Below are 13367 nucleotides of genomic sequence, written 5' to 3' on the forward strand. Positions count from 1 at the left end.
AAAGTTGGCTTCTGATTCGTACATAGGCTTGTTAGTCCTGCCTCGGTACAGCCTTGTCTGCATTTGTTACCGCCCTTAACGACTGGACCTTTTACTTGGCTCGTTACACAGTCTCCGTTATTTAGTGGTGAGCACTATTTTCGTTAATGGTCTTTACTTATACCAGCACGATCCGCATTCACTTTAGCGACTGCACTGCTTTACTTAATTAATTTGCAGCGCGGTCCGCATCAGTTCAGTGTAGCACATTCAAACAAGCATTCGCAATGCAATAGGTCTCGCATTTATGTGAGTTTGAGCTATTGGCATTGTAAATGACAATGCCTTTCATTTATGTTTTGGTTTTTGAAACATAAATAAAATGCATTGTCATTTACAATACGAATAGCTTAAACTAACGTAAATGCGAGACCTATTGCATTGCAAATGCTTGCTTATGAGAGGAATCGTGTCTCCTAGGCCCTAACCTGGTGCCACGGCTATGAAAATATCAATGTGCAAAGGAAATAAAAGCCTTCAGTATTCCTCGACACAAACATTACAGACTCAGCAAAAATGTATGTAATCTTGATAGCAGGATTGTGAACAGACAAAAAGCCTAAGGCCAGCGTGCAAGCGCTGCTCGCTCTGTGAGACATGCTGTATTAGGGTATGCACTGGAAGCCCTGCTCTCTCTCCGCCCATATTTGTCATTGGCTTGTGTCATTGTCCTTCGAAAAAGTTGGCTTCTGATTCGTACATAGGCTTGTTAGTCCTGCCTCGGTACAGCCTTGTCTGCATTTGTTACCGCCCTTAACGACTGGACCTTTTACTTGGCTCGTTACAGAGTCTCCGTTATTTACTGGTGAGCACTATTTTCGTTAATGGTCTTTAATTATACCAGCACGATCCGCTTTCACTTTAGCGGCTGCACTGCTTTACTTAATTAATTTGCAGCGCGGTCCGCATCAGTTCAGTGTAGCACATGCAAACAAGCATTTGCAATGCAATAGGTCTCGCATTTATGTGAGTTTGAGCTATTGGCATTGTAAATGACAATGCCTTTCATTTATGTTTTGGTTTTTGAAACATAAATAAAATGCATTGTCATTTACAATACGAATAGCTTAAACTAACGTAAATGCGAGACCTATTGCATTGCAAATGCTTGCTTATGAGAGGAATTGTGTCTCCTAGGCCCTAACCTGGTGCCACGGCTATGAAAATATCAATGTGCAAAGGAAATAAAAGCCTTCAGTATTCCTCGACACAAACATTACAGACTCAGCAAAAATGTATGTAATCTTGATAGCAGGATTGTGAACAGACAAAAAGCAGCCGTTGGCACCATTCAGATAATTAAGCAACATGTAGTTGTAAATTCGCAGCTTTTCTAGGCCTCTTTCAATTTTAGACACTTTGTCAAAGGATTCCAGGGAGGTGGAGTTCATCAGATGGCTGTATTTGGCTCAGCAGTATGCGAGGTCCTCCCCTCTGACAGCTAAAAGTGACCTTTAAAAACATGCATATTCTCTCCTACCCCTGGCAGTTTGGATGTTTGCTCATTATCTGGTCACCTAGGTATGGAAAAGACAGTTTCTGTTACTATTTGTGGCACACTTGCAAAGTCTATCAATTATGCCGCGGCGATTTTCGCATAGTTATAGATTTGCTGCATTTGACACATAGTCCATCATCTGCTACATAATCTGCAGATTTTAACAAAAAAAATGTTTCGAGCTCAAATGGTTCAAAAGTTACTAAAAATGCAGCAACACATGTTGCCGCGAGGGGGAAGGTCTTTTGCAAAGGTTGACTGGCCACCTTTCTATTGCTTATTGCTGTACTTGGGTATAAACTGGTACTAATGAGGTGCCCCCAATGCCCAAACGTGTTATAAATGCAAAAAGTACAAAATAATTAAGTAATACTGTTATAAAATGTGCAGCATTATGCCACATAATTTGCTTTTTCTTGCCGCATAATTACCTCAATCCTCTTGCATGATTTGGCCTTCTCCTACGCATAATTTTATTTTATTTGTATTTTTTATTTTTATTTATTTATATAAATATTTTTTTTATTTATATATTTTTTTATAAATTAAAAAATACAATAATCCTTTGGCCGTCTATAACTCTAATATCAACAGCTGCAAATTCCCCCAGCCTTTGACATCCAGTATCTGAAGATCGGCCTTAATCTGCCTTAATGTACTTCAATCAGTAATACCATTCAACTGAGGGTATTGTTTCGCACATATTGGACAGTAGACATGGCTAAACTGTTACTGTGCATCTCAGATATCTGCTTGGAAGGTGGTAAAGCTGGAAAACATATTTTTATATGTTGTGTAAATTTATTAGGTTTGAGACGTTCTGGAAAGAGGTTTGAGTACGAGTTTCACTGTTAATAGGAAAAGCTGCACATTCTTCAACATCTATTGTAAATGTGACTTGTGTAACTAACAGTTTGAACCTAAATTTAGGCTTAAAGCAATGGTTTAGGTTTAATTCTGCCCTGGTGATGCGAAGAAGCAGATCCTAAAGATCCTAAATCAAAATGGTTTAAGATTGCATAGTGGATTGGAAGAAACTGTTCAAACGTGAAAGAATGCAGGCTCAGAGAAGGAAAATCTTAGGGAAATAGGATGATCAATGGTGTGTGTTTATGAGCTCAATGAGGATTAATCGAGAAGTCTCTTTGTCTCCATCTTCTTTGTATATCTGATTGTAACTTACTGTTTTCTGGATAAAATGTCCATGCACTGTTTTACATTTTGTGGTAGCACAGTCTCTGTTACTTCACTGGATTTGTTTTACAACAAACAGCTATTATTTATCCAAGTAACATGGTTTAGAAATGCGTCTGTTTCCAATACGTGTAAGCATATTTTAACAAATTGTTTATACATAAAAAATAAAGTGCTTCAATCAAACTCAAAAACAGATGTCACACTTCCTTATAAAAATTCAACTCTATAATGTCAAAATTCCAACTGCTCACTAACAGCACCAAACAATCACGGAATCATGGTTGGCCATCCAAAATGAATGTAGATTACTTTACTTACTAGATCAGAGCTAGTGCTAAATCACTCGGATTCACCCTTGACACTGACTTGTTCTTCAGAGGACACATCACCAACAAACGTAAGACAGTCTGGTACTAACTCTCCATCTGGAAAATAAATACAAACTCCAACCTGCTCAATACAGAGTTCAGAACGACAGTGCGAGCCATCGTTCTCTCTCTCCTGGATGTAGGCAATGCTCTGTCTACATCCTTCCTGACTCAACTCTGGCATCCCTGGAAGGTGTACGGCATGCTGCAGCCACTTCTCACACAAGTCCTATAGAAATTCGAACACATCAGCCAAAATTGAAAGAACTACATTGTCTCCTTCTCCCAGCCTGCATCATCATCGAAACAGGCCACACAATCGACAGAAACATACACTTCATATCCAGCAGAGGAATTAATCACCTCAGATGTACAGTGTCAAATCAAGAACCAAAAGATTGCAAACTGCAGATAAAGAAATGCAATAAGGAAAATACCAGAATGTAGGCCTCCTCCAGCTACCCATCAACATGAAAAAAATACCCATCATAATCAGAATGGCTCCAACACTCCTGCAACTCAGAGAATAACTAGACTCTTCTAGCAGAGAGCACTACCCAAGCACACAATAAGAAACTACTTATCATCACCCTCATCGGTCATATCCCAGGGAGCACTGGTCAGCACTCCATTGCTATTGTTCGCACTTTACAAATGCTATTATGTATATAACACTATGTAATATTGTTCCATATGTTTGACTTATTGGAAAATTTAAACTCACAAATATGGTTTCAAAACCCCAAATGGTTTGGAAACCCCAAATGCAGCTGTCTAAGGTATCATAACATGTTTTCCCTTTCTCCCTTTCTGGATTGAAACAGCACTTTGAGCACCTGCAACAAGATGTGATTGTACGATGAGCTCTTCCTTTACCATCGAAAGTCTTTGCATTTCAGAATCCAGCTTTTCTGGGCTTCTGTAGGTGTTGGCTGATTTGTTCCTCGAGAAGCGCCTGCAAAGACAAAAAACATTAAGCCACATACAATCTCTTTGAACAGACCAAAGTACTTAGCACTGACAGGAGGGTCATAGAGTGCTTCCTCCTAGGAGACCATGCAAAGGCACGACCCCACTTAGGATGAAAGAGGCACAGTTCTGCAGAATCTTTAGGATGCTGAAAATGTAATAGGAAAAAGACATAAAACCCCACTACATTTTGTGGTGTGGGACATTACAACGCCTCGACTTTGGCTATGAAAGATTCTCCAGATCCTCTTCCAGGTCTCCAACTTACTTTGCACATAAATCTCCATCCAGACCCACTCCAAGAACACAAACTACAGCCATAATAGACATACGATATCAATCTTTCCAAAGACAATGTTAAAATCCCAGAGTCTTCTTGAAAGAAGAAGCTAGGAGAGACACCAGAAACCAGAACTACCGGGGGTACATTTATATATTAGCAATTATGGTACCAGATGTGTTAGTCCCCTGGGTCAGGAGGGGTCCAGCTCCAGTGGTCCAGGTTGTTTAAGTGAGTACCCATGAGTGGAGACTCTACAAAGGATAGACTTTACATCACTGCAGGGTGATGTTGCATCAGAGAAAGAATGATTCCACACGAGTTTGTCCTGTAGGGCTCACTCTTAAGGCTGCCTGGGGCTGGAGCGGGACAGCTGCTGTTTTTACCAAGATACGCACTAATGGAGGCCAAAGACAGACATGAATGGCGCCATCACTGTTAATACTCTACATCTTCTACACATGTCCATTCACAACATATTAAGAGCCTAACACCTACAGGGTTTAGTACCAAGGTAGTTAGTGAAGAGAGACCCCAAACTGTAAAAATCAGCTACAATTCTTATAGAAGCATCCTTCAACACGGAGCCATCTACTCATCTCTCACTTCAATGCTATCTTTTGAAGAGGGAACAGTAGAAATTGATGTAGTGTAATTAATGGGATAGGTCTGTTAAACTGTTGTAATCTCTGACATTATGCAAGAACACAGTACGTCCCAATTGCATGATGGATGACTTGATGTATATACATCTTTTAGCTCCACTTGACCAACAAGGACTGTTCTAGTTAAATGTGTTTTGAACGGTACAACCTAAATAGCAGTTTTTAATCAAAACACTGAACAGGTCTTAAGATTTAGTCATCATATTAAGGCTCAGGATAGCATATGGCTTATTTGGAACAACACTTGCCAAGTATTCTAGTAACGTGGACCATTGCGGGTTCGTACCTGGCCGTAGTACCACCATGAACCTGCGTCGCCTTAAGCATGTGTTACATGAGGTTGAGGGACGTAATGAAGTGGCTGTGGTGTCTTTTCACATAGCTAATGCATTTGATACGGTGCGGTGGCCCTATCTTATGCAGGTGCTGGAGGCCATGGGGTTTGGACCCCAATTTTGATTCTCGGTGCGGCTTTTGTATACTAAGTCTACAGCTTGTGTTTGGGATGGTCGGCGCTGCTTTGTACTCTGGGAGGTGGAGACGGGAACGCAGCAGGGGTGCCCATTATCCCCCCTCCTCTCTGCTCTTGCCATGGAGCCGCTCACAGTTCTGATCCACAGCATATGTCCGAATGGGGGATTGCTGTGGGGGGTCACACATTTGGTTTCCTTATAAGCAGGTGATACTCTTTTCTATCTGTCATCTCTTGTTGGGCTTTGCCTACCTGTGGTAATATCTTATGGCTTTTGGGGACATATCGGGCCACCATCTAAATTATAGCAAGTCACGTGTGTCCCTGTTGCATTCCCTGGTTACTTGTGGAACGAGGGAGTTGGCTGTGGTGCCTCTTTCGTAGAAACTTGAGTCCTTTCGCTACCTGGGGATGGTTGTCGCCCACACACCACAGAAGCTCAACCACTGTAACATTGAGAGGGTGTTTGAAGGTTTACACAAGCTGGTTCACTTCTGGACGTCTCCGCTGCTGTCCCTTATGGGCCAAGTATCAGTTGTGAAGATACTGGTTTTGCCCTGGTGCCTCCATGTTCTTCAGCACTCCTTTGATGTGTTGTCTCGGGCTGTTTTTTGCCGGCTCAATTCTCTCCTGTCGGCTTTGATTTAAGTGGGGGGCATAACAGGGAGGCTTCGGTCCATATGGTGTTACCGCTGGAGGAGGGTGACTTTGTGGTGCCTGATCTGGAGCAGTATTATCTGGTGCCTCAGATACAACACGCAGCACACTGGATGGTTGAGAACACCACTTGGGAGAAGACTATGCTGGGGTATTTCGGGTGTTGGTCGACCCTGCCAAAGCTCTTGATGGCTGGGGGCAGAGATGTGGACTATGTCCCCTACCTGGTTAGATACACTGCATCCTTGTGGAAAAGTACCGTCAAAAGAGTTTTGGGTAGGGCGCCGTTCACTCTCGACTTGGACATTTGGGACCTTCTTGCCCTTCGAGTGTTGGGGATACGGTAGACTTGACTGGCTGAAGGGTGGGTGGTTGTGAGGTGTTGGAGGACTTGTTCTCTGATGAAGAATTTATTCACTTTGAGGCAGCACAGGAGCGCGTCAGAGTGGGGCCATGCCATGTCCTACAGCATGCAAATACAGCTGCTATTGTGCGGGATATCTGGCCTACGTTTTCTGGGGCACCTTCTACCTCCCTTACTTTTCATTGTCTCTTGGAGTTGGGTGGGATCAGCCACTTGATCTCTCATTTGTATAGGGCCCTGACTGCGGATTGTAGGAAGAATAGGTTTCCGGCCCATGGGGTTACGGATGCCTCATTGCGCTGGTTGTGTGCGCTGGTGATGACAGAATCGAGTAAAGCGTGTTTTAAACTCCTTTGTTTCCATTTTCTCCACCATACATATTTCATACTGGTGTTCCGCATAGAATAGATAATGGAAAAAGTGACTTGTGTCATAGATGTCATGCACAGGCGGCTTCATCCCTCCATTTAGCTTGGTCTTGCCCATAGGTGTATATCTATTGGGAATCTGTGGTAACTCCGGTGCGCAACATAGTGCAGATTCCTGTGGATGTACTTCCCTTAGTGTGCTTCTTGGGGGACATCAGGCGCCCTAAAGGGCATAAGATGACCTATAAATTCCTACAATTGATGCTTTTATCAGCCAAGAGGCGGGTTGCAATTGTCTGGATAGCCCAAGCTGGACCGAGTATTGACTCTTTGGGGGCTGATGTGGCTGAATGGGTTACAGCTGAGAAGGTTCCCTTGAGACAGTATTGACGTTCTGAGAGGGCACAAGATATGGGTGGGATTATTGGATAGATGTATGAATCCTGAAGGGTATCATTCTTCCTCTGCCTTCGGAGAATGAACGTTCTGTGGACACTTCTGAGGCATGCCCTGGTAATGTTGATATTTGTGGTGCGGCTAGAGAGACTGGGATAACGTTTGGGCGGGCTGATACTATCATGGGCTTGTACTGATGTATGCTGGACTTTCTTCCTTTGGCATGTTTCATTTGATATTACTCTGGAGCGTAACCCGGTACTGTGAATTCATGGATTGTTGTGAGTAATTTGGTACCTGTTGGTGCTGTTTTGTTGTTATATTGAAATCAATAAAACATTTCTTTTAAAAAAAAGTATTCTAGCAACATCTTACTGAGTACATTTAAAATTTGTACCAGGAGACATAAGTAGTGACACACTGCACCATGGCAGTGTGTAAATATGGTTCGGAGGGTAACAGCTTGGAGTGAGCCATTTCAGATATTGAATCTGTAGAAACAAGAGTATCCACTAGGAGAAAATAGCTACATTTGCATACCATTACCAATGTTGGTTCTAAGATGTACTGTGTACCTGTTGGAGATACTTTCTTTTTTAAACTTCCTTCCATAGACTAGGGCTCCCAAAACCTTTTTGAAAGTTGTCACAGAACTGAAGGATGACACTTATGTAACAGGTTGAACAGCTGTTGAGCAAAGCCATCCAGTAGTTACAACATTATGTGGAAAAATTCTGGTCCCAAACTAGACTAGAACTGTCCAGCCAGGGAGGTACCAACCAAGTCGGTATTCAGCAGAGTAGATGGTCATCTCACAGGCATGCTGATAACAGAGATGTTTAACCTACTGGTGGTATCTCCACTAAGTGTATTTGTAGAGAGGCCAAGAAAAGTCTTTGCATCTCTCAAGGATAACTTATTTCAGATGTCCACTTCAGCTTCCATCTTATGTATTTCACATCTGGCTGGGATCCAAATAATACAAAGTAAGAAAAAGGGAAGCTTGAGATTTTTTGGTGGGCATTGAGTCCTAGAGCGTTGAGGCAAAGCTATGAAAATGCCTTATAAAGACAACATGAAAGCAAATGTTCTTTCCCACCCTATGCATCTTGCGGTTTCCTTTGCTTAGAAAAGAACATGCAAATGTTATGCTTGGGTATTTCTTTAACAGAAGCTACTATGAAATAATGGGGTAGAGGAATTCCTTGAAGGACTGGAGGATCTTGATCAGATGAGTAGAATTTTTAAGCCAGATGTGGCATTGCGGCCTTTGAGATATAAGTAACTGTAAATATCTCCATGACCAGGTCGAGTAGCCTTGAAGCAAGCAGCATCAGTAGTTTCAAAGGTCTTGTCATCTGGAGAGTTAAAACAAATGATGGAATACCTTGATTGAGGCACCTGAAAAAGACTACTGTACTTCATAGCTTCCTTCGTCAAAATCTCATTAAAGGTCAGTAAGTCATCATCAGGCGATATCCTAACTTGGGATGTAGAAGATGATGTCGGACTGTAGCCAAGGTCAGAAGTATCACATTCAGGAACTGGTTTGTCTTGAGCTCTCTGTCAGCAGCATCCACAATCTCCATCTTCTTAACCACCTTGATTTGTGCCTCCCTCTTTTCTCAGATTAATCTCTGAGAGGAGTGTGAGAATGGCATTTCCTTGCTGGAGATACTAGAGGAGGTACTGGAGGATGAACATGTAGAACCTGAGGACGTCTTTCTTCAGACTGGTCTCCAATCTACTTTCAGCTGGACTCTGAAGTAGAGGAGTCACTTGGTATATCCCTCTGGCATCTTGATACTTTAGCTGCCATAGATTTCTTTGAGGAGACCTGGTTAAGTGGCGGGAAGTAATAAAAAGGGTATGAAGGATCTTTGACTAAATGTCAAACATATTGCAGTGCATGCCTCAACATTGGCGGCATTGATATTGAAGGTCTTGACCTCGAAATCTTTAATGGCATACATGAGCTCCTCAATAATAGATTTACTTGACATCACTCTCCTCAACATTATACTCCTCAATCACAACATTGGCAATGAGTACAACAACACCATTCTTGATTTAGGATTGCTCAACATCAAGTACTTCAATACCTTTCTTGACAGCAACACCAGATGCCTCAAGGTTGTGCGCCAGAACAACATATATGAGTACCAGTTGTTATGAGGTTTATTTTTTTTTCTCAGCTTCATATGAGATGGTTGTGTATGTGCAGTTGGCAGCAGATACTGAAGTTGGGTTGCATTGCTCTCTTTTTCTTACATTTTGCGGACACTCTGGGTTTTTGACATCTGGGTAAAAATACAACCTTGACCAGTGTGGCTGTCTGGTAGACACTAGGAACAGAGACACTTTTCGTACTTTTATGTACTACAACAAGGTCCCTTTAGAAAAAGTGAAGGAATTTCTGACTATAGGAAAAAACTAGATGTCTGGAAAAAACTTCAAAACAAAATAGCTGCTAACTGTGACTAGAAAGTCAATCCCAAAAGGAAAAGAGTGTGGAGACATGTCCAGGGACCCTCAGAGGGGATGGCCGAGAAATTAACTGACTTTCAACTTCTTGAGCTGTGCATAGTGGAATCGCTGGTCCTCCTGCAGCCTTAAAGGTACATTGCATTTTTAGTCCTAAGATTGCTGGTGGTTAAGACAAACATACTGTAAGTCTAAATTCTGATTTGGAAACACAAATGGATATTTGAGTAACATAATAAAAATTCAGCATGTTGAACAAGATAGAGCCATGAACACGTTACAATGAAGTCATAAGCACTGCCTGTTCAACTCTCAGACTGGTTACCAAGAAGCCACAGAATGAGAGGATATTTATTACTAGAAATAGAACAAGATGTGAAAAAAAACTGAGTTTTAAAACTAATATGTCAAACATATTTGTTTCACTAAATTATTATGACCTCTGAGGAAGGTTCTGACTGTTCAGTTATTCCAAGAACCTGAAAGTCTTAGCTTTGATACATTCTTTAATTCTTCTACAAGGACTTTGTCTGTAAAATGTTCTCTACATAGTTCACTCATGCTTATACGCCTTAATAGTCTGTGTTCTTTTCAGTAGTCTGATTTTTACAGTTTGATTGATTCCTATTGTGGTAAGTAACCTAGTCAGGGTACTGAGCGCTAGGTACTGCACAGGTACTGAGCGTGCGCGCATCCAGAGTTACCTCTCCTTAATTAATTCAGCTTTGCATCTGTAGAAAGACAAACAACCATTTCACTGCACCAGCCATCATCCACAGCGGGAAAAGAAAAACACAATGAGGTTATTCTATGGTATTTTGAAAACTTTGGATATACCTTAACCATAATATTTTTCAAATGGTTCTTTTTTTTTGTTTATAACTACAGCATCTGGTTTGAAGGCCAAGACTACTGTCCACAGTCCACCATTCACCTTGACAGATATGTACTACTTTAGATCCTCTATCAACCTTGCACTAGCTTTAATCAACCCAAGTTACTTAAAGTTATTTTCTTCTCCTGTATCTATCACTGCCATCATTTGTATCATTCAAACAAGTATTGCTATTTCAGGATATTTAAGGCTTACAGTATTAGGAAATGTTAAAGTGTTACTGCGCTAAATTTGACTCTGATGCAATATATCAACAGTTGATGGTCTGCCTCTCAGCGGTGGAATTCCATGCTTAATACAAGCTAATAAAACTACATATCAGAGTATCCATGTCTATTCTCTATCTCTTCAGCAATATATCCAGTGATATACTCCCCATCGCACAGACTGAGAGGCCTTCCAGTGTCTGCCCACTGTTTCTTTGGGATATCCGCACATATAAGAGATACTACCCTCTGATACCTTCAAAAACTGCAGGATTCGAAAGACTAGTCTAGGCAACCCATAGGGAAGGACGTAGGGCGAGTTGGTGGTCCTACACCGTATGCTGTAGGGCCGCCAAACCCATTGTGCCACTGTCCGCCAGATCAGGAGTTAAATCCTGGTCTGGTGGGCGGTGTTGCTGTTTTCTGACTGCGGCGGTCGGTAAGGATCATAGAAGAGCCTATAATGCAGACCGCCAAAGTCAGACAGCCGACTGCACCTTCCTGCACAGTGTACTGTGCAGGAAGTGGAGGGGCAAATAAAGGTGGCACATGTAGCCTCCCTGCATGCAACCCCCGGCCCAAATCCGGCAGGGGGCGTTACATTTTCGCTATGAAAATGGTAGCGGAAAGGCAACTAGTAACATGCTCGGCGATGCAAACCGCGGCACCACCAGAATATTACAGCTGGTTGCAGACCACCGGCCTAGAGGGATCTTTGATCCCGGATGTGTCAGCAGTCTGACCGCCACAGTCGTAATACTGCAGGCAGTCCTGCAGTGTGGTAGTGGTCAGACCGCCACCATGGGCTGGGTGGTCCTATGGACCACCAAACTCGTAATCAGGCCCTTAGTTCGGTAATGCTGAGGTTGCAGCTTTAGTTTATTTTTAAACAAAATTAATTCATGTATTAGGAATGTCATCCAAAAACAGTTCACAAAACTGCTTAACCTGTATTAGTAATTATCATGTATATATGTATGTCTATGGTATTTCTAGTCAAAAGGCAGCAGAGAGCAATGCAGTGTCAAAGACAAGTATAAGGTTAACTAGCGATAGGAAAATTAGCTGGGTTCTGGAATGTAAATCCATTATGATGTTGTGGTCTGTAAATAGGCGGGTCTTCAACCAGTTCCTAAATTAGATCAGGGATGGGGATGGTCCTAATGTATATGGAAACAAATATTTCCGCCTTTATCATGCTTTTAGGGTGTATGTCCTTGTGTCCCTACAGAACTAGCAAGGAGAAACAGGGTTGCTATGATTATGACTGAGGAGGTAAATGTAAAAATAATGGACATGAATCAACAGTGTGCTAGGATTCTAGAAGTTATGACTGAGAATGTATGCGACATTATCTTAAAATAAAGGTTATGTCACTAGTAAAGAGTTTGAAAATAGATTAATCATACTCTAGAATACCCTACATTGGTAGAAAAGGGGCTTGTGGCGAATATAAAATGTGTCTCCCCATTCCAATTAGATCCCTGCAGGGTGTTTAGGGAATGGCCTTACTTCTCCAGCTCATCATTAAGCTCTTCCTCAAACTTCCTTGCCAGCTTGCATGCCGTTTCATCCTTCCACCTGGCCATGCTCCTCTGGATGGCTCTCAGTTCATTATCTTTCTCCCGCAGCTGCTGCCGGAGGGTCTGACTATCGCCGCTACCTGATTCCCTCAGCTGGTTGCGCTGCAGGTTTGTAATCTCCTCAATATGTTCCTGAAGAAGAGTTAAAAATAATTAGGTTTTAAGTCGACCATATTATCCAATGTTAAATCCACTTAGGTTTTTCCAACAAGCCTCTAACCACAGAGCAAAAGATCCATAAGGAACAACATTATTCCCAACCTTGGCAATATTTTGCCTAGTCTATGTAAAGTACTGGACCCTATTAGAAAAATCCCCAAATAAAGAACAACTTGATGCATGAAGTCACACTAACAAACCTCACCAGAAATTAACTAGCCACAAAACAAGCATAATTGTCATTCAAAGGGGTTGCTAATCCCAATAAGCTTTTGATTAAAAAAGATGGAAGTACTTTTCCCCCATTCCTTAAGACCGGATATCCAAACAATGCCCCCATCAGGGTAATGTTCAGAGTTCTGAGGTAGCCCCCAAGCAACATATTATGATTCAACGTAAAAAACATTTTTTTTAACAATTTTATTTTGCATTTTCAAGAAAAAAGCAAATTAACATGACACACAGTACAGTTCCACTGGGAGCTGGAAACATTACTCAAGGAAAATGGGAGACTCAGCCCATATAAACATGTTTATAGACAAAAAGTCAGTTGGAGCATGGCCCCACCCAGGTAGTGAACTGCATTAGAAGAAACTCATTTTGTCTCCTCGAACAATCCCAAAAGGAAGAGTTGGGGCAAAGGAAAAGGAGAAGGATAGGTAGAAAAGGAGAGCAAAGCAACATCTATCAAGATGCTCAGTAAAGTAGAGGTTACGTTCCTATAGATCATTCCTCAGGGTCAGAGGAGGATATGATGTGGATGTCGG

The 13367-nt window shown here is 41.9% G+C and overlaps 1 protein-coding gene across 1 annotated transcript in view; it reads right to left on the reverse strand.

Moving 5' to 3' along the window:
• The window catches only part of LOC144792163 (uncharacterized), a 581805-nt gene that overhangs the window by 65970 nt on the left and 502468 nt on the right, over positions 1 to 13367 (reverse strand). Inside the window, exons 25-26 of the mRNA XM_078667056.1 lie at positions 12371 to 12573; positions 3979 to 4057 (exon numbers count right to left, since the gene is read on the reverse strand). Of these exons, the coding sequence (XP_078523182.1) occupies positions 3979 to 4057; positions 12371 to 12573 (282 nt within the window). The remainder of the gene's footprint in view (positions 1 to 3978; positions 4058 to 12370; positions 12574 to 13367) is intronic.

Source organism: Lissotriton helveticus, chromosome 11 (genome assembly GCF_964261635.1).
Source record: "Lissotriton helveticus chromosome 11, aLisHel1.1, whole genome shotgun sequence".
NCBI classification, from domain to species: Eukaryota; Metazoa; Chordata; class Amphibia; order Caudata; family Salamandridae; genus Lissotriton; species Lissotriton helveticus.